The sequence below is a fragment of the Mixophyes fleayi genome, chromosome 9, assembly GCF_038048845.1.
Source record: "Mixophyes fleayi isolate aMixFle1 chromosome 9, aMixFle1.hap1, whole genome shotgun sequence".
Lineage (NCBI taxonomy): Eukaryota > Metazoa > Chordata > Amphibia > Anura > Limnodynastidae > Mixophyes > Mixophyes fleayi.
This window is the reverse complement of record NC_134410.1, coordinates 34,244,031-34,265,542: the sequence shown is the minus strand read 5'-3', so window position 1 is coordinate 34,265,542 and position 21,512 is coordinate 34,244,031. Positions and strand designations below refer to the sequence as shown.

The following is a 21,512-nucleotide window of genomic DNA, read 5'->3' as shown; positions in this document are numbered from 1 at the left end:
ACTTGTTTATTGGGGTGACTGCATTAGTGTACAAGGTGTTGGGTGAATGGATGGGAATAGCAGAATGGAACACTTAGTGATACATCTTAGCGACAATTATTAATAATGCTAAGTATGCCCATAGGCAGATATACATAGATACTGTAAAGTCTACACAGAAAATGATTTCTTATGTGTGCACCGCAAGTCTCCTTGCAGTCATTTTAAAAGCCATGGTCCGTCTGCTCCTTTTTATTTATTTATTTTTGTGTGTAGCATTTTGTGTCTGGCATTAAGATCATTTGTATCCAGAGCATCGTAAATTTCTGCTAAAAGCAGAGTCTCCAGGTTGACATTCAATAATGGGCACGAGGGGAAAGTGCATGTTCTGGTCAGCTCATGTTTCTCTGTGCTCCGATGACTGGTATACCCAATAGTCAATAAATATAACATGTAGCCTGCTGGTCCGCAGTGTTTGAAAATGATAGGCATTGTTAGTATAAAACTCACCGCTCTCCTGTCAATCAAAGCTAGCCTGGTCATGGTGTGAGAGGAAAGATGGTCGTGTGGGTAGGTAACAGATGACGGAGGAGCATTGTCAGACTGCAGAGTATGAGAGGATGGATGATTGTGTGGGACAGAGCGCTGAGGAAAATGAGAGCAGGACTGAGGGGTAAACAACAGTACCGCATTGTAGTCTCTTCTGATGGATTCTTGGAGCTGCATCTATTTGCAGCAGGAATCGGGAGACCGCACTAGTATCACAACAGACAGGACGGTTGTTTACCTGCATATACCAGAATAACTTCTTAGTCGTATTACTAGTCATTAGTGCAGAATTTATATTGGGGCCTCCTTCACATCTAAGGGGTATATTTACTAAACTGCAGGTTTGAAAATGTGGAGATGTTGCCTATAGCAACCAATCAGATTTTTGCTGTCATTTTGTAGAATGCACTAAATAAGTGAAACCTAGAATCTGCTATAGGCAACATCTCCACTTTTTCAAACCCGCAGTTTAGTAAATATACCCCTAAGTGTTTTATGCTTTCTAGTAAGCTCCTTAAATGCATAAACAGCTCATATGTTTTGGGTACATTATATGGGGCTCAAGGTAGTAGAATGAATGGAAAAGACTGATGCAATGACACTGATTGCGTTTGGGGTTTAAGGCAAGCTCCAGATATTTGTGCACTGTCCTACAATCCATTGCCCCTTCAGAAGACCTCTTCACCCTCCTCTTCATTGCTGCATGATGGCACTTTCCATTAAAGAGGGGGAGGGCAATGTTTTATACCTCCACGGCCATCTAACATTATTGGGTGTGATTCACCAAGGAACGCAGTGTGAACGCAATTCGTTTCCATTTGAATACGGGTCTAGGTACGCTGTGCTTATACAGACAGACACACTGCACTGCAGGATACGCACAATGCATGTGTGCAATATAAATCCCATCAGGGCGCACAGAAAATTTAAGTACAGTAATACCTGTTATTAATATAATCATGAATATAAATACATTTAATAAAATATATACTTTTTTTTAATTTTTTTTTAAATGAAATACATTTAACAAGATGTTATTAATGCCTACTGTACATAAAATTTATTTTTACCATTGTTCTTAATTGCACACACATGTACTGGCATGCATACGTCACCGTCATCACTGTCAATCAATTAATTCTTGCGACCTTGTTTACTCGCATATTATTCTTGGTACCTGGATGATTGAACTGTAATTATCAGTTGACCGATTTTTTTTTTTTTCTGGTTAGAAATATATTAACCATTTAAAACTAGTTTGCTGTGTATAATTATCACCTCCAAAACTTACATCAGAAACTTAAATACCTAAACATACATCCACCGCCTATCTGCTTTGCTCAATTTGTCCCCTCTTCGTACTGTGAAAGAGTGCAATGTACTTTTAAAGATCATAGCAAAGCTATTATGACAGCAAACAGATCGATGGATAAATGCAATAATCAGAGACAGTGTAAACAAATAAAACAAAGGCAGTTTAAAGAAAATTATGAAAAACCTATTTCAGAGCACATATAATATTTTCATTGAGGGATGAAATGTTGTTTATAATTTTGCTGGATTTACCCCCTACCTTTTTTAATGCTACAAAATTAGGGAAGTCCAGACAGTCTCCAGCTGAACTCCATTGTCTCAAGCATTGATTATTCCTTTTCTCTGTGATTCATTCCACTTCCTCAGACAATAGCTAAAACACACTTTTCTCAAAGAAATGTATGTTACAGGCACAGGGCTGATGATAGCAATGTCAATACATTTATTTATTTTTAGATTTTTTTGTTTTTGCATGTGTCATTTCCAATACAAGAGAAGATGGGTGACTTTTTTTCTTTTTTAATGTTTAAATGTAACTAGTAGCTGATGATTTGACACACAATTTCCCCCAGCCAGCCTTCAATTCATTCATATCCACATCAGTCCCTGCCACATTGGAGCTTACAGTCTAAGCAGTCTAAATTCCCTTCCACACAGACTAGGGTTAATTTTTGTCAGCAGCCAATTAAACTACCAGTTTGTTTTGGGATTGTGGGACGAAACTGGAGCACCTGGAGAAAACCCACGCAAACAAGTGGAGAACATACAAACTCCACACATATGAGACCCTGGTTGGGATCCGAACTCATGACCGCAACACTGTGAGGCAGAAATGCTAACCACTTTGTCACGGTTAATTAATGTTTAGTGGTTCTTTAAGTACACAGCTTGCCAATAGTGTGTACTTCAATCATCGGATCACTTGTCAATATGTTTCTAGGAATTTTAGCATGCTCCTTTAATGTATTATCAAACAGCACCTGTGAAATTTGTTTTAATGCACACATCTAGACTTGATTGTCAATCATGTCTGGTTTCTGTAAATCGTGCATTTTGATTGGCTTTCCAATTATCTGTGTACAGTAAGTTATGCCATGCTCAACACGGAAACAGCCCTGATTGATTTATTAAACACAACACATCAGTTTTATTCTCTGTGATTTTAAGTAAATATTTGGTGAGGTTTCAGTTTTTCTCCGCTGAGTGCACTTGTAATCTGTGCTGTTATTTCAAGTAAGATTATCATCCACATTACATAATGTGCAATTTTACAGAGGAACCTTTTATACAAATATCATATTTCTTTCTACCTGTCTTGGGAATGGGACAAGTATGTTTGTTCCAATCCTTTTAAATAAATATCTGGTGTCTTATTTTAGCTCCTAATGAAAATCAATGGGTGAAGCCATAGTCAAGAGGAATAAATCTCTGGATGCACTTGCAAAATTGGAAAAACCAGAAATGTTAGCTCATGTACAAAATAAACAATATATACTACATAATAATGCTTTTGTACATAATAATAATACATATGTAATGCATATTAATGATACTGCAGTAGTGCTACATAATATTAATGATTGTGGCACTGTGTTCTGTAGCTTTATTGATATAAACCCGTGAAATAAAGGGAGCACAAAGAAGAACAAAGCCACATAATTTAAGTTCAAGGTAACATCACTTTTTTGGTAATAAATCATGCAGGTAAATAGTGAAGAGATAGTCTAAGTAAAAAAAACACAGTTCAGAGCCATACGTGAGCGATGGCAATCTTTGATATGTTACCTCTATTGTGGCTTATTGTTAATTGTACGTCTCTCTCAGAGGAGAATGTTTCTTCTCCATTGTTGTCATATCTTTTTAGCCATGTGGTGTGACTTCCTATTGCCTATTTTGTTATACAACTGTGTTTCTGATTAATTTGTTTTACTGCTGAAGTTTGTGTTTTCTTTGTTCTTATCTCCTTTTTTTTTCCATTGTTGTACAGTATTTTTACTTGTCAACATTTCTTGGTGCCAAGTGCAGGTGGCTGTGCAAAATGCGTCATGGCGCCCCTCCACTTCTTAATGCCACAATTTGTGGCATAATACAGTGTTAAGAAGTGCCAGGGTGGCGTAATTCGCTGTGAATCGCGTCATGAAGCCCCACCCACTTCACTGAGCAGATTTCAGGAGGGTACATTACTCTACCTGGAGTCATGAGAACACCTAGAAACTCAGGAGTCCCCCAGTAGGGGGCAAGTTTATTATACAGTATATGTATCTTTTACGTATTTTTTTAAGTATTTTATTTCTTGTATTTTACACCCAAGACAATAATCAGTTTAGGCATAGCTTGTGATATAGAGATCATTAAATATTTAGGGTGTAGAATTGTAGCATTCTCACATCCTAATATTGTAGTATGGGAGGCTCAAGTTGGGCATTATGGCAAATCTCAACTGGTCGACCACCGATGACTGAGGGGAATCACAAATCACAACTTTTAGGGCTCTCTAGTTTAATGGAAACCTCACACAATCTTTACATGTGGCAGGAAGCCCTTCTTGGCAGTGCTATGGTGAAAGGACCCGAGGCCGTGTTTCAAAATCTGAGCTGCTGTTCCTCTAAAGGATAAGAGATGGTTCTCACAATGTGAGGTCCCTGAGGACTGACCACATCCCACACTAAGATTTTGTACTACTTAATCACCTTCATGATGCTGTACAACAGCAGGACCTCATCTGGGCACTTCATACAAGCTGGGAAAGTACTGCTTATCATTTCACTCAACAGGTCTTAACCCTAATATGAGGAAGGGTGGCAGGCACAAGGCACAGCCTTACACAGGTCAGAGGTATTTGCAATATACGTGCTCCCTTTATGTAAAGTCGCACTTCCCATTAAATGTTAAAGTGTACCTAAGCCAATCCATCCCCTTAGCAGAGCCCCAAGTACTGAATGTAGAACCAGTTTTTCTTGGGGCTCATTCATTTCTGTCAAACGGGTCCTGGCTTATTCAGGTGTTAACTAGTGGAATATGTCTGACAGTGTGAACCAAACTTCCTATTGGTCCATGTGTTCACTCCACCATAGGTTCCGTGTGCTGGAGCCATGGAAAAAACGTAGTCAGCATGTAATTCCCGGGGATCTACTAAGAGGAAGGAGCAGCTCTAACATTTAACTGGAAGTGACACAGACTGGAAGCGTTTGGACGACAAACCGCAAAGCCACAATCAAATATAGACAGACTGGGGCCTGCTCAAAGCACCTGTTGCCCTCTCTCAACTTTTGAGTTGCGCTGTCCCAATTGTAAAGCGCCACGGAATATGTTGACGCTATATAAATAAATGATGATGAGGATGATACTGCTGAGCGGTGACCCCTTGTAAATTAGTGTCCAGGGGCAAGTGTCTCCTACTGCCTCTCCAACGCTATGCCCCTAATACAGATATCCCTGGCAAGTAAATATAATCTGGAGAATTAGTTCCAGTGGGTTGTCTCAGCTCATCTAATAATATCTCACAACATACACAATGCAAAAGTACATTACATATATGAGTATTCAGGTTTCCATGCAGTGAGGTGCTTATCTGGTTTTAAAAAGTATGTCAGCTGACTTAGCTCCATACTCTCACTGGTATTGTGTAATAAACACGATAATGTTTTTGTGCCATAGGTTAATGGAGAATGCAGTGTGTGAGGCAGTCCCGGTAAGGCTCACAAACAAACATATTGCAAAAAATTAATATAAAGGGTCCATTTGTGCTTGATTCACAGCAGAGTTGTGACACCTAGTGGGGATGTTAGGAAGACAGATGGCATTTTAGGAATAACAAATCATCATTATTGCTCTTTGTACCGATTCTCTAGGGTTTCATACACAATAGTTTAAGAATTATTATTATTATTATTTGCACAATTACAGTAAGGATAATAACAATTAGCTTGTATACCATGTATGTATTGTTTTTTTTAATGAGAGATATCTAGTCAAGATTCATATTGTTATACTGACCTGAAGGTTTATAAAATGGTCCAGCCTCTGCTGCCTGGATAATTATTCAGCTGCTGTAGCTGTTTACTAGATAATTACAATCTTCTTGCAGAGCATTGACCGGTGTCAGGAGGTAAATGTTGTCTAGTACATGGCTATATAACTGGTAGCCTGTGTGCTATTATACATGACCCACAATTTCCCCCACAACCACTAAAAGCTCTATTATATGATTTTTTTTGTAAGGTGCATATCACTAGGACCGGAACACCTTTTTATTGTTACCTTCATCTCCTGCTTATCCACATGTCCTCAGTTTTATAATAATCAGAGACAGCACAAACTGTAGCCAATAAGATAATTGGATAGTTCACAACAGCACAGAGTATTTTAGGAGACGGGTGTCCTAGTCTTGTGGGAAGCACTAACCAGTCCACTTGTATGATTGATTGAGTGAGTGAGGGTTGGGCTGTTTGTGACAGTGGCAGTGTGTCATGATGTGGGAAGATGAATGAAACGAAGGCAAGACAGAAGACACAGGCAGAGAAGAGCAGGGTACCTCAATATCAAGTATGAGTAATGATGCCAGGCTACTGTCATACTCAAGGGGGAAGATTGTGGTGTCAAATACTCTCTATAGATCTTGTTTAAATAATATACAGTGCATACTACACCTCTTATAAATACTTTGATAACATTGGTGTAGCAGACTGCCCACTTGGTAAAGAATTCAGGGTCCCATGCAGGAGTGACACAGATCATATTCTACTTATTAGGACCAGAAGCATATAAAACATTACGTTTGGTAATACTTCTTCATTTAACGTTACTATATACATTCACTGCATTCCTTTTAAAAAAAACAAACAAACACCAAAATAATGGAATAATTAGGACTGTAGTAATTAAGAATTATTTAGGAGTAGCAGAATGTCCATCAAAGTAACAAGAGAATCAGGAACGTCTCTTGGTCTCAATGATGCTATGATTTAGACTGTACATATTTTGTCAGCAGCCTGAGATTTACATCCAGGGTAGCCCTTGCAATAGATAATGCCTTTTTATGGTGTGTGTGGGTTGGATGCTTTGGGGTTGGGCTGCATTGTTAAAGATTAATGATGCAAGGAATCTCACTAATGCTGTTAGACATTGCATGGTGTGATGTTCCAGTTATATCTCACTAAACCTATCTAGCATTTCTAATAAAAACTGAATGTGCTTATCGTGCACAAAGAACCACTCAATATTGTGCTGCATAGGTGAACGGATTGAAAATTAAAATTTAATCCAGGGTTAGCTGCTGACATCTAGTGGAGATAAATGTGAAGTACAGGCTTTGGTTTTTGCATAAAAAAAATCCATAAACCCAAATTAGCTTTTCCTGTTATGTTAAATTAGAGCCAGACTACACATATTGTGATATATATTTTGTATATATCTGTTTAAAAATTAACTTTATGTGTGTGTGTTATGGGTATAGCTATATAACACTGATTAATAAAGCCTGATTTTACCTGAATCTACGCAGAGCTTAGAAAATAAGGCCATGCATTTTAATTTAGCTCTAAATCATGTCATTCTACCAATCTATAAATACTAGATTATGACACAAGAATACTGTTCTGTGTAGCTACCGTGTCTGTTCGGGCTGACAGTATTTATTATTCATTGTCCTATCGGTGGTATAGGCTGCACTTTAAGATGAATTATGCTAAAGAATGTATTGGCGGCATGGTCATAAATTCTAATAAAGCTAATTATTGTTATGAACATGTATCATCAAACTGATTGTAAGTAAGTGCTTTCAGGACATGAGCAGGCAAAATGTGGTTTGTAGATACCACTAAGTGATGATTGCGAAACACAAGTCTCTATTCTACTTAGCATTCTATTATGAGAGATGAGAAAATTATGTTTTCAAGAAAAGAACATTTTTTAGATTATGTGCCATAGACAAACCAGTCACTCTATTCATATAATTAGTTTTAGACAACATACATAACTTTGTCCAATTAACGTTTTGCACATTTTAAGTATAGTGTAATTTTCAGATTGCTGTGAAATGTTTTTGTGCCAATTTTTTGCAGCATTTTATAATGAGTGCTGTTTCACATTGATATTACTGGAGATCTATAGCTACAATACAATTGTACATGTACTAACCAAGCATATATCTAATGATGCCTCTGGTACATCTCCAGAGACTTGTAAGGTTTTTCATTAAAACTCCCAACACCAGCAATTGTAACTTTACTCTTGGTCCTTAGATACCTGTTTTGCTCCTAGATTTCGTGGTTAGTGTTCATTTCTCATTATTTTATTTTAATCTCTGCAGCTGACATCTAAATAATGCTTTTTCTCCTGTTGTGTGTTTCAGGAATTTTTACTACATAACCATCCTTCGTGATCCTGTTTCTCGATATCTGAGTGAATGGAGACATGTTCAGAGAGGAGCTACATGGAAGGCTTCTCTGCATGTATGTGATGGAAGGTCCCCAACATCCGATGAGCTGCCCAGTTGTTACACTGGAGATGATTGGTCAGGCTGCTCTTTGAAAGAGTTCATGGATTGCCCTTATAACTTGGCCAATAACAGACAAGTTCGCATGTTGTCTGACCTGAGTTTGGTTGGGTGTTATAACCTAACTGTTATGGCAGAGGATCAGCGGAACAAAGTCCTCCTAGACAGCGCCAAAGAAAACCTTAAGCGTATGGCTTTCTTTGGTCTTACAGAATTCCAGAGGAAGACTCAGTATCTCTTTGAGAAGACTTTCAACATGAACTTCATCTCACCTTTCACACAGTTCAACAGCACGAGAGCGTCAAGCGTGGAGATAGACGATCAGACACAGAAGCGTATAGAGACATTGAATTTTCTAGATATGGAGTTATATGAATATGCAAAAGACCTTTTCTTACAAAGATACCAATTTATGAGACAAAAAGAACACCAGGAAGCACGGCGGAAGCGACAAGAACAACGTAAAATCTTACGCGCTAAGCACGCTAATCACAAACTGGAGATGGACAATTCAACCTCTGATTACATAGGGAATGTGGAAAAATGGCGATAGTGGATTTTACAATCTTAGTTTACTAGGTGAACTGTACAATTAAACCGAAAAAAGTACAAAAAAAAAATCTATAAAAAAAATAGGGGATGGTCTGTTCCAAAAGATTTAAAGCTTTGTATAGACTTGAAGCAGAATATGTTTATCAGTTGCCTTTGCAGATGCCTTTGCATTAATTGTAATTATTGTACATGGGGATAGTTTAATCTTGGTGTGTCTTAGTTATGACAGGTTGTAAAACCAATGATCGTCTCTGTCTATAGACCTGCTTATCAAGCAAATATGGAATCCAATTTTAATTTTGACATTGGTCAACTAGAATGCCGATACGGCTAAACTCTACACTCTGTCTTGGTGTAGAAAACAAGTTCCTATTTCCAGCATTGTATGTATGTCTTAAAAATCCTTACACCTGTCCACTCTCAGAAGGGAAATTTGACTCCATATTAATTTCAAATCAACATTTTTTGAGAGCATTCATTAGTTTGCTCATATACGTTTTGATGCAATATGGTGATGTCTAGAACTACTTACATTTTGTTCCTCAATCACCACAAACCTATTTTGATAGTCAACATGAAATTGACGATTCTGCAAAACAATTGATACTATAATAATTGTATGGCCAACTATGCCGTGTCCAGATAGGTATAATGGTTTATGACTGGTTGACTAAATTGTGTTCAGACAGGTAGTGGTTTCTGAATGACTATGCTAGGTAACTGGGTTGACATGTGAAGTGTAGACATGGACCCAACTCTTCTCTAAAGATAGGCTTTGTGTAACTTTGCCCTAAGCTAAACCGCAATGATGGGTTGTACTAATATAGATTTAACTTATTTAATACAGTTAAGAATTGGTACATGTTTTATAATACATTTTCAAGAACCTACCTTTACATTTATTTGCCTCAGAAGGTCAAGTCTAAAAATGTCCGTGCTGACCAACTGGAGTGGTCTTTCCTTCTCAGGCATTTATGTGGCTTCCAACTTCCTTTAGAACTCAGTAGCCTCTAATAAATGGCATCACTACCTAGCAAGCATCTGTTTATAACATATTCCTGGCCTTCAATATCCTGGACAGCGCTGATGCAAGATACTACTGCGTGGCTCACACGTGGCGTCATTGCAAATCCACCAAGCCACAAAGAGTATAGAGTGTCTCGTTATGCAAGTCACGTGCTAACACTGATTGCATAATCATTGAGAATACATCAATTAGTGACAACAAAATTATCATTTGTGTAATAATAGATTATTTAACATAGCTCTTTGAAACAAGCCCAGTTTGTTAAGAAAATTACTTTTCTTCAGTCTCCATGTAAAAGTAGTAACATGGAGACAGGACATGAAAACATTAATCTTGTTCCCGTAGCCTACACACCGTGGAATTAACCACTGCGTGTTCAATTACCAGACACAAGGGACGTAATTGCTGCAAATGTATGTGTACAGTGTAAATGTTCCAAATGGCCATACTGTATATATGAACTTATGGTATGCGATTAAAGTGTCTAATAGAAGAACCTGCCGAGATTTGAGTTTTGAACCCATTCATAACATTAAGGCAGGCAGAAAGGAAGAAGTGAACAACAAAGATAAAAATAAACTCCATGTAATGATGATCTTTATTGCTGAACTGGAATTATCAACAATGTACATTTAAATAAAAACTTCATTTGTTTCCTAAGCTGTTTTATTTTATTTGACTACAATAACAGACTGTTACAGAATTGCCCTCACCTGCTGATGCATTAAATACATAGCTCTCACATTACATAAATAGCTCCCCCACCAGCTGCCACATTACATTATTATCCCCACAAATAACCCTAATAGCTCCACTATATTTCCTTAATAGGCCCCACTACATTATATTAAGTTGTAAAGTATATCCCCCGTTCAACCAGATGCAGGTGCCTTTGATGTACACTGTAATTCAAGGGTGCTTTTTGGGGAGGTGAGGGGAGTTGCGAGCAACCTAATACTTCAAAAGAGCTATACAGACCCCTGGGATCATGGCCATACCTAGTGTGACCCCTCTACCTTTTTGGACCAGATATGTCTGTGTCTCTATGTAGAAAATGTGAATGTTGGGAGATATGTTAATATCTATCACACACGTACATAGAAGAGGACAGGAGCGGAAGGTGAGGAAAGGAGCTGAAGGGAGAAAAAGGAAGGATAAGAGAAGGCAATAGAAGGAGCAGAGGGGAGAGAAAGGGAGAGGAAGAACAGGAGTGGAGCCAACCGGATAATCGGGATGAGGAGCAGATCAGCCCCCTGCCTAGACTCTCCCCTGCCCCATGCCCCTTGTGTATGTCAGCTCAGGCATCCTGCTCTAGACTGACAGAGAGAGAGAGCTGAGCAAGTCAGGACAGGGGGCTGATCCCTGCTATAAATTAGAGTACATTTAATTTGGTGGTTGGTCCCTATGTTGGGGTGAGCCACCAGGAAGGACCAAAATGCTAGGACTATAGCCCTGACCAGCCAGACCAGTCTCTATGATCCTAACCTCTGAAATATTCTGGGTTCCATCCAAAAACAATCACAGATGGGTTCATCCAATGATGTAGGGATACTATGCAGATTTTGCTCAAACAAGTAGCAGCTTTAATGACTGAAACCTCCAGCTGCTCTAACAGATAAAAGTAAAACTGACAAGCAGTGGGTCCCTCCTGGTACCCCTACCTGTTTAAGTACAAGGGTAAAAAAATGTATGTGTAGAGCGACAACCTATTGTGAAACTAAGTCAGTGTCAGCATGCTCTGATAGCCCATGAGTGGTAATGCATATTAGTGCTTGTAGGACTACAAGCAGCAGCATGCACTGGGCTTAAGTTCACACTTGCACTTGAAGTGCCTCAATAGTGTCCAATATAAGTGTCTCCCAATAGAATGAAAACTTTTCCCGAAATAAATACTTATCTAACTGTAACACCCCCTTTCCTCCGCTAGGGTATGTGTACTAATCTTTGTGTGTCCTGTCTGCAAATGGACTCTTTACCTTGTGTTTAGTTTTGTGCAGTGCCTCCACCTTGGTCCAAGTACTGTAGGCTCTTCGTGGGGTAGTGTTCTGGAGGTAGCAACACCAGAGAGAGACCAAGGAACCCTCTGGCCCCCCCTACACTGGACCACAGGCGCATACAAAGGAAATATTCTCACACCAAATTGGTCCTTCTAATTTTATATAAAATTATACTTCTATAGTGTGAACAATACAATATCATAAGCATAGCAAATATACACACTACAACATTTTGTGCATAGCAGCTAAAATAGATCTCTCTAGTATATTATAAACTTGAGGTACCTATATTTCTACTTATAAAATACTATCTATACTAAAATATTGATATAAGTCTATATACGATATCTATCTAAATGACTTTGAACCTCTAAAAACATTTAAAGTATCAATACAGTCCTCATTACGCAAATACATATATATCTATATGGGTATGCAGCTTTATCACAAGGCAGTTAGAATATAGGCTCCTTCTTTCAGTTCCAATATAAAGCAGTTGGCAGCCTGGAGTACAAGACAATGTCCTCTCTGTAAATATTACTTGTATAATAGAGCACTTTTGCTGCTTTCTTTTGATTTGATTAAGTCCAATCACTCTAACGATCCCTATCTAGCTAACGAATATGGCTCAGTCCAATCACTTGAATAATATAAGAAACACGGGTACTTATCAGTCTCTCTCTTCCTCTCTTTGCTCCTCTGTTCATATGTCTTATAATGTCTCCTCTTATGGAACTCTCTTTCTATACAGTGCTGGTCTCTCTCATCACCGCTGTATTTTTTGTTCAATACTGTTTCCTCTCCTCCATACTCCTTCAACTCTTCCAACTGCTACACATCAACTGCCTATATCCAGTCATTCCTCTCACATAACTGGCTCCCTTGGTCTCAGTGATGTCACTGTGAGCAAAGCTCTATCAATCCCTGACATTAGTGCATATGTGCAGGCCATCATATCCGCCGGCACTACATAAAATATTTCTATCTTGATCCACCATAGTCCAAATGGGTAACTTGTAATCCATAAGGATAAAAGATAAAATAAAACACCCACATGGAGTGAACGGACACCTCCCGAGTAGCAGGCTTCAAAATGTGATGCTAGCTCCGGTGAGGCTGGCTAGTAACTAGTTACTCTACTTAGCCAATCACTTATAGCCACAACGTGATTGGCTGGGCTCAGCCAGTCACAGACGGGCTATCAGTGGTTGGCTGAGTGGGGTAAGAGACCACTTTTGATTGGCAGCTCGGCTATTTACTAGCTTCATCCAAGTTATTGTTATTTTATAGTACATGCTCCTCGGGTCTGTTCTCTCCATGTCCATATGGTTATTTTGTTCAATTTTATTTATTACTATTTGTTTACTTTTATGGATTACAAGCTTCCCATTGGACCAAGAGAGAAAGAAGATTTTTGGGTAAGTTTTTATTTGAGATTTTTTATTTTATTTTATTGGGTCATTTTTTATTTGATAGCCCTTTGTCTAGGGTCAGCAGACATTGAGAGGTGCACCCTTCCTACCCCTATATGCTATACAGCAGGCCTGTCCAACCTGCGGCCCTCCAGATGTTTGTGAAACTACAAGTTCCAGCATGCCCTTCCAGCTATCAACAGGTTGTCTACTGGCAAAGCATGCTGGGGCTTGTAGTTTCACAACACCTGGAAGGGCCACAGGTTGGACAGGCCTGCTATACAGAGTGTCAAGTTTTGTTATGTCTAAGGACTAATTCAATTTAATCAAATGATGTGGTATGTCAGTAAATGCACCACTTAACCTAAAGTGCTAATTGATACAATGCATACACAACTGTCAACGTTAATTATAGCTGCTTAATATAAAGTATAGAGATTTTATATAGATTATTCATTCCGTGATATTTGGAAAGTCAACAAGGGCTGGGGCTTATGATGGCAGTTGTCCCTATATTGATTGTATTTCTGTAACTTTTGCAATATATATAAAAACTTAGTAATCAACAATCAATATTTACTCCAGTAGCTACACATTTATATGTTCCAGTAGCTACAATACTAATTTTATGTTCCAGTAGCTACACATGTTTATATGTTCCAGTAGCTACAATATTAATTTTATGTTCCAGTAGCTACACATTTATACGTTCCAGTAGCTACACATTTATACGTTCCAGTAGCTACACATTTATACGTTCCAGTAGCTACAGTACACATGTTTATATGTTCCAGTAGCTACACATTTATATGTTCCAGTAGCTACACATGTTTATATGTTCCAGTAGCTACAATACCCATTTATATGTTCCATTAACTGCACATGTTTATACATTCCAGTTGTTACAGTACATATGTTTATATGTTCCAGTAGCTACACATTTATATATTCCAGTAGCTGTACATGTTTATATATTGCTTTTTTAAGTTACTTGCATTTATTTTACACAGATGTAACACAATGGGTGTTGGTGCCACAGAGCGCTGTCATGTGGTTGGGGGAGACAAGAAAATATAAGCTCGGACTGAGTTAAGTGGTCCTTTCACAGAGGAAGGGCATTTAAATAGGCTATCAATCACATTTCAACTTTCAGCTAAGATGTCATTTATATCCATCTCTATTAACACCACCTGCAGCTATTCAAGACATGAATAAGGGGCTGTTGCTGACAAATGGAAGTCGGAGCTACAGCATAACCTGAGAGACATGTTTTTAAAAGAGGATAGACTGAATTGTGTAGGATAGTGCTGATTATGCTTTCAGCCTTCGAATGGTGCTCTACTGAATGCTGCTCTACTGTTGAACCCGTTATATCAGATGACTGTCAAACTAAACTTAAATAGAACTGTATATTGTTATATCTTAGTAAATACTACATAAAAGTAAATTTTATGATTTGGGGGGAGTCACGTTTTAAATGGCAAATTAGGAAGAATAGGATATTACATGACAGCATGGTGTAGCAAATGAAGTTAGTATAGGACATTACCTGGCCATATGTATTGGCGCATCAGTACAGGACAGAAGTATATAATGAAACATTAGGATAGTATGGTAGGTAAACTTGGGCATATCTGTAGTAAAAGGCTGTTTGAAGAAGCTGGTCCTGGTATTTGATTTGCAGTGTGAGTGGCTGTGCCAGCTAAAGGAACATGCAAATGGGATCTTCAGTCTTCTGTCCACTCTTCTCAAATAAATCAACATCTCGTCCCAATGTGATCAGAACAAGCGTTGGGACAAAGAGGAAGAACAAGCAAATGAGAGAGGAAGTAGCTATATTTGGAAAGCCTAAACATCCTGGCTGTACTGACAGCAAAGTAGGGAATGTTTCATAAGGATTACTTTTAATTAATTATATAGCACATGTTGCATTTAATGTGAATAATATAAAGTGTAAAGCTGGTCTAAATGAATTACCCGGAGAAAGGGGATAGGTGGATGGCCAGTAAAATTGGAACTCAATGTCATTATTACTAATAGAACAGAAACATAACAGAGACAAGAAAACTGATATGTTTTCCACAAATAGCTAAGTGTTAGGAATACAGATGATTGGTTGTCGAGACATTTGCATAAATACAATGTAGCTAGTTAGTGGGGGTTGGATTGTACCTACTGGCTCAGGTGATGTAAATTCAGCCCTGGATCTCAGTTTCGGAGTCTATTTATCATCAGAATAAAAGCCCTTTCAATTGTAAAAAATGGGATTTTGGGCTTTCTTCCTCTTTGACAAAGCCCCAGTGCCGGTGAAGACTATCACCAGGTATCGCTGGCGATAACTTTTGCCGGGGGCCTTTGGTGAAGCTTTCCCATGATTGGCCTATTTACCATGGATGACAATGGTACTGCTGTCACTGTCCATGGTAAATATGCTATTTACAAGGTGCCATCGCTGTCCTATCGCTATCGCCATTCCAGGATGATAAATAAAAGCCATTCTTTGATTTAGAATACTCCAATTCAATTAAAAAAAAGGAAGATTTTTTTTTAAACCTTCTATTTATTTTTTATTTTTTCCAGACTTCCAGTTCCAGTGTACATACGCAAGCCGGCTCACGCACAGATTGGCTGGTGAAGCGATAAGAGTATTTTTACTACTGCCCGCCAGTATCACCGGGGAACTGCGATAAGCAGTGAATAAAATCTTCCATATTGCCTAATATTGCTTAGTAGTCCCCTTACACTCAATGCTCCCTAGCCCCTCACATATCATATCTTCTTTTGTCACTGTATAAAAAGTAAAATATATTAGGGAACAGGCTGATTTGCTTTACATTACAGAACCACTAATATAGGTCTTCTACATGCTTTTAATTCAAAAACATCACAGGATTTGGTAAAGTGCAATAAGATGCAATTACTGGATATCCCAGTCTACACTAATTGCACTTCATGTTGATAGATTGCTAAACTAACCCACTCATTATGCTAATAGCACAAAATATTCCATCTACACCCCAGGTGGATTAGCTGCTTCCATTACAAAATTCTCTGTAATATATAAGTTTCCACATTAATATAAAAAACTGCAGCGCTGAAGGATCAGATTACAATGTTTTTGCAGTTAAGTCATGAACAAATGTTTAACGATCTATCCCGTCATTTTATCATAAGACCTCATTTTAAAAGGAACTGCAGTATAATTATGCAATAAAAAGCAATCTATAGGTAATTGTTTGTATCAGACATAATTTTCATTTACTGTTATAATGCATGTTAACATTACCATAATTTAGGGGTCTATTTATGACCTCAGCGTGGTAGCCATCAATATGTACCTCTACAAATTACAGCACCCTAGTCTGCCCCACTCTCCTCTGCAAAGATTTGTATCTGTTCACCGGCAGCCTGCTGCCAGGGATGGGAGAAAGGGCTACGTGCATGCCCATAGCGCTTTCTACCGGGAGGGATCCATATCAAGCCTCTCCAGCTACATTTGAAATATACCAGTTTGAATTGAAAAGTACCAGTAACACCATCCTGAGCTTGATGAATTACCTAATGCTGCTGTCAACATAGAGCTATAAGGGGACAGTAGTAAGTCCTAGAAATTAGGTTAAATCTATAATTATGTTTACGTCAGCATTTTGGCTCTTCATCACTTGTTAAGTAGACCCCTTAATCTTATATGCAGATTAGGCTTAAATTATTTAAAAATGCTTGGCAACTTTTAGCACAGGGGTATATTCCAACCGAGTGGCCCAATGTTGGGCCACTTCCAACCCCCTCCCTCCTTTTTTTGCCCACCAAAAAAATGCTGTGTTAAAGATCACTACAGAGGCAGCCATTTTGTTGACTGATGAAATATTTATGAACATACATCTTCTCAATTTACCAGCACTGAGAATATCAGCCTCTGTACCTCAGTGATGTCACTAGTTTCTAGTGAATTCATGAAGCTGCATTCCCATCTATATTTACGGTAGACCCTCAGAATTGCAGGGCAAGCTCCTGGCCTGCTTATTTTTGTATACATCTGTATTTTTCTAGGGTATAAGGGAGTGGGTAGATTGGGACAGTCATGCCTGCCAGCATACCAAATCAATGGCATTACTTAATTACGGTATAATGCATTTATTTTATACAGAAACAACATGGTGGAGAGTAAGCCCATGGAGCTCCATGTACTTGATAAAATACATCCTCACACCATTTTACACATTGCATTTCTGAATGATGCTCACAATATTTACAAATATATGTTTGAATTGGGGGAAAATCTCTACAATGTTCATTTGATGTAGGTCTAGTTTCTCTTATATCTCTCCTTTCCAAGTTTGTTATGTTATCTTTCTGTTGTCCATTTACTAGTTTGTAAACATACAGTTCAAGAAAAAGACCAATTGTAAATGTCATCAATGTTAAAGAAAATAACAGTAATCATAATTTCATCTTTGTTTGAGAAACCATTAACTCCGAATACCATCTTCTTTCTGACTCGTCTTTTCTTCTTAACAAGATTTCCTTCCCCTGACTTTATCAGGAAGATAATGTCTTGCCTTTGTAAGGGCTAAGCCATTATTATGGTTTCAGAAATATTCCTTATTTATTGCTTGTGTACGTTGGTGGACATCCACTTACTTGATCAGGATTTGTTGCCTTTTTACAATGAAAAGCATGTATCCTTGTCGCAGTTGGTGTTGCCAATAACAATTGATATAGACCTTCCCAGTGATCAGTCAACAAACCAAATCTCAAGAAACTACTTATCATCACCCAATCTTAAGGATGCAGGTTTCGACAGGCTCCATTAATTGGAGTTGATTGTGTGCCTATCACAGCAGCTTGAATCTGTCTTAACTGTTTAGTAAATTATAAAATGTAGTTAGCAGTCACATCATTAACTTTGCTATGACTGTTATTGCATTTCAGAGACAAATTAGGAGTTTTTACAAAAATAATTTCATATGGTAATAAATTGAGTGGTCCTCAGGAGTTTACTTGGATAGCATGTAAAACCAATGGCAGTGCCTCTGACCATTGCATTCATGTTTCCTTTGTTAATTTACACTGTTTATTCTTAAAAATACCATTGTATCTTTCAACTTTTCTACTGGATTGTAGATGACATGGAGTATGTAATGGCTGTTTTATGCCCAACAACTCACACATTTGTTTAAAAACAATTCCAGTAAAATAAGTATCTCAATCAGATGAAATTACCTGCAGTATGCTATATCTACATACAAATTGCTATACTATCTTCTTAGCAGTAACAGTAACTGTCACTCTCACTACACTGTAACCTGCAACCCAACCGGAAAATTGATCAACGCGTACTAATACATATTCTAACATTCTACACTTAGGAAGATGGATTAAATCAATTTGAATTACCTGGAACAGGCCTTCAATTGGTGGCAGGTGATTAGGTATTGTCTTTACTGCCTTCCCTGCATTACTCTGTAGACAGATAATACATGAAGCACAGTACCCGGAAGCTATGGCTAAAAATCCAGGTGCATACCAATACATTTGAACTATATTCTGCATAGCAGTCTTACCTGCATGGGTCAATCCATTACTCATTTGTGCCAATGCTAGCAAGAGTGCTTTGGGAGGTGCAGGCCTACCTCCTTTTCCACGCCAAAGTCCAACTTTATCAGTATGGAAGACCAAATCAGGATTCTGCAATGGAATCTCTGTTAAGTCTGGAAATGCTGCAGTAATTTGCTGCATATACACAATACAGTCAGGTGGGTCATGAGAAATAAATGTAACATTAAGTGAATTACTCCTATATGTATCCTCCTCATCTGATTTACTTAATGTCAAATCATTACCATCTGTATCCACCTGCTCTCTTTGAACCTTACAAGGTTCAATATCAGGAGCAATAGGCAACAAAGTTGCAGGGTTTTAAACATTGCATCTGACAAGTGTGATATTTGAGGCCATAAGGAGGATCAATTCCCATTTTATCAGTCTGCCATTAGTAACATGTCTAGTCTGCTGGCAATTTAACAGTGCAGCTACATTATGTGGGACCTGTACTGGGGGATTTCTTAAAACTATGTCAGCACACCTGTCTACCAGTAAAGCAGTATCTGCTACAGCTTTTAAACAACCAGCAAGTCCCCTAGCCACAGGATCAAGTTGTTTACTGTAGTATGCAATGGGTCTAGTGGTGTTCCCATGAGACTGTGTTAAAACACCAGCAGCATGACCTAGATGTTCATGGCAAAACAAAGTATAGCCAATGCCGGTGTTATAAAAAAAACCTCATGTTTAAGCTGTTCAAAACACCTATTGGTGATAGCTGAATGAATAAGTCGTTCTTAAACAGCACCAGTTGTAAGTTCATACAGTGAGACAGTTAAACTTGAGTTGTTGGGTAACCAATTCCTACAAAATCCAATCACACCCAGAAATACTGAGTTTTCTTTTGCTCATTGGCAAAGTTAAATCATGTATTGCTTGTTTTCGATCTGGAGATAAATGTCTTGTCCTTTTAGTTAAACAGTGTCCTATGTATAGGACCTGTGGACTGCATAACTGCAGTTTTTTTTCTTTGTCACTTTATGTCCTGAATATGCTACATTAGCTTGCAACTCACCAGTGTCTGACAGTGATGCCTCAAAAGAATTAGAGCATAACAGCAAATTATCTACTTATTGGATCAGCATGCATCCTTGTGAAAAACTCAATTTTTGTAAATCTGCTGACTAAAGAGGGTAGGACTGTTTACAAAGTCCTAATCCAGGTGTACTGCTGACTTTGATAGGTAAAAACAAACAAATACTTACTATTCTCATGTATAGGAGTAGAAAAATAAGCAGAATATATGTCAATGACTGAAAAAATCTGGACTCTTGGTTGTATCTGCATAAGAATTGTTACAAAGTTGGGAACAACTGGATGTAAAGGTTCAACTACTGCATTAATAGCCCTTAGGTCTTGTACTAATCTTAAACCACACCCACCACTTATTTTAGTTGGATATATTGGCGTGTTACATGGACTTTGAGTTTTAATAAGAACCCCTTGCTGTAATAATGATTATATTACAGGATAATTGCTCCTGAGGTAGTGAGGGGAGTCTTACATTTGGTTTGAGTTTAACAGATATTGGGCTAACCCTCATTTTCCCAGTTTCGTTTACTTCAGTAGTCCACAATTGACTAGGTATATGTTCTAACATGTCATGTACTGTTTTTTCTAGCCCTGGTTGGTAGGGGCTCAAATTGGTTTGTCTCATGATAAGGTGTGTTATCATTGATGTCAAGAGCTAGCTGTATTTCGTGTCTATTTTTCTATGGAATGCTTAGAAATACTCCATCAGGAATTCAAAATATTGAACATCCTAGTTTACACAACAAATCCCTACCCAATAAATTAGTCTGAGTATTACCTGCCAATAAAAAAAGAATGCTTATCTGTAATGGGACCTAAAGTAATTGTAACTGATTGTGTTTCTTTTAATGAAATGATTTGTCTAGCTACTCCTAATGCATTAACAATTTTGCTGGTAGTTGGTAACATAGCTTAATTTTTTAATACTGATCTTACAGCTCATGTATCAATCAAAAATTCATGTTTATTACCATCAATTGTCATATCCACAGTTGGGTGCTTCCCATCTGTTCTTATTATCTGGCATATGGATACAGGAGCTGCTGGAAACCATCAATTAATATTATCTGAGTATGTGCTCATTTGATCTGGTCTTGCCCTATTCCTCTGTCTTTTAGGCTTCTTACAGTATCTTGCAAAATGCCCTTTTTCCTGACAGTGATAAAATTATATCACTTGTGATCCGTTAACAATGTCAGGTTTTGCATATTCCTTTGTCTTTGTCTAATCCCCGAAATGGTTGCTTTTGCAGCTTCCATTTGCAAATTCATGAGATCTGTTTCTGTTTGAGCTTTCTAAATTACCATGTTACCTTCATGATGTGCTGCTAATAAAGCCAAGATATCAATGTCCTTGGAAGCCCACAAGTGCTCATGAATCTGAATTCTAGTCTTTAAACATTGTCTTAGTCCTTCTATATAATCATGAGTTAAAATACTTTTAAAATCATCTTTAGCAAAAACATCAAAAACACCTGAATAATTTACAACTTCCCTTCTAAATCTAGCCTTATATTCTCTAACTCTAGTAGGACTCTCTTTGATCAGAAAAAC

At 38.0% G+C, this 21,512-nt stretch overlaps 1 protein-coding gene across 1 annotated transcript in view; it reads left to right on the top strand.

Annotated features, from left to right (window-relative positions):
- Positions 1 to 10,577, top strand: part of HS6ST2 (heparan sulfate 6-O-sulfotransferase 2) — a 252,956-nt gene extending 242,379 nt beyond the window's left edge. The window contains exon 2 of the mRNA XM_075187251.1: positions 8,195 to 10,577. Within this exon, the coding sequence (XP_075043352.1) occupies positions 8,195 to 8,891 (697 nt within the window). The 3' untranslated portion in view covers positions 8,892 to 10,577. The remainder of the gene's footprint in view (positions 1 to 8,194) is intronic.
- The last annotated feature ends 10,935 nt before the right edge of the window (positions 10,578 to 21,512 follow it).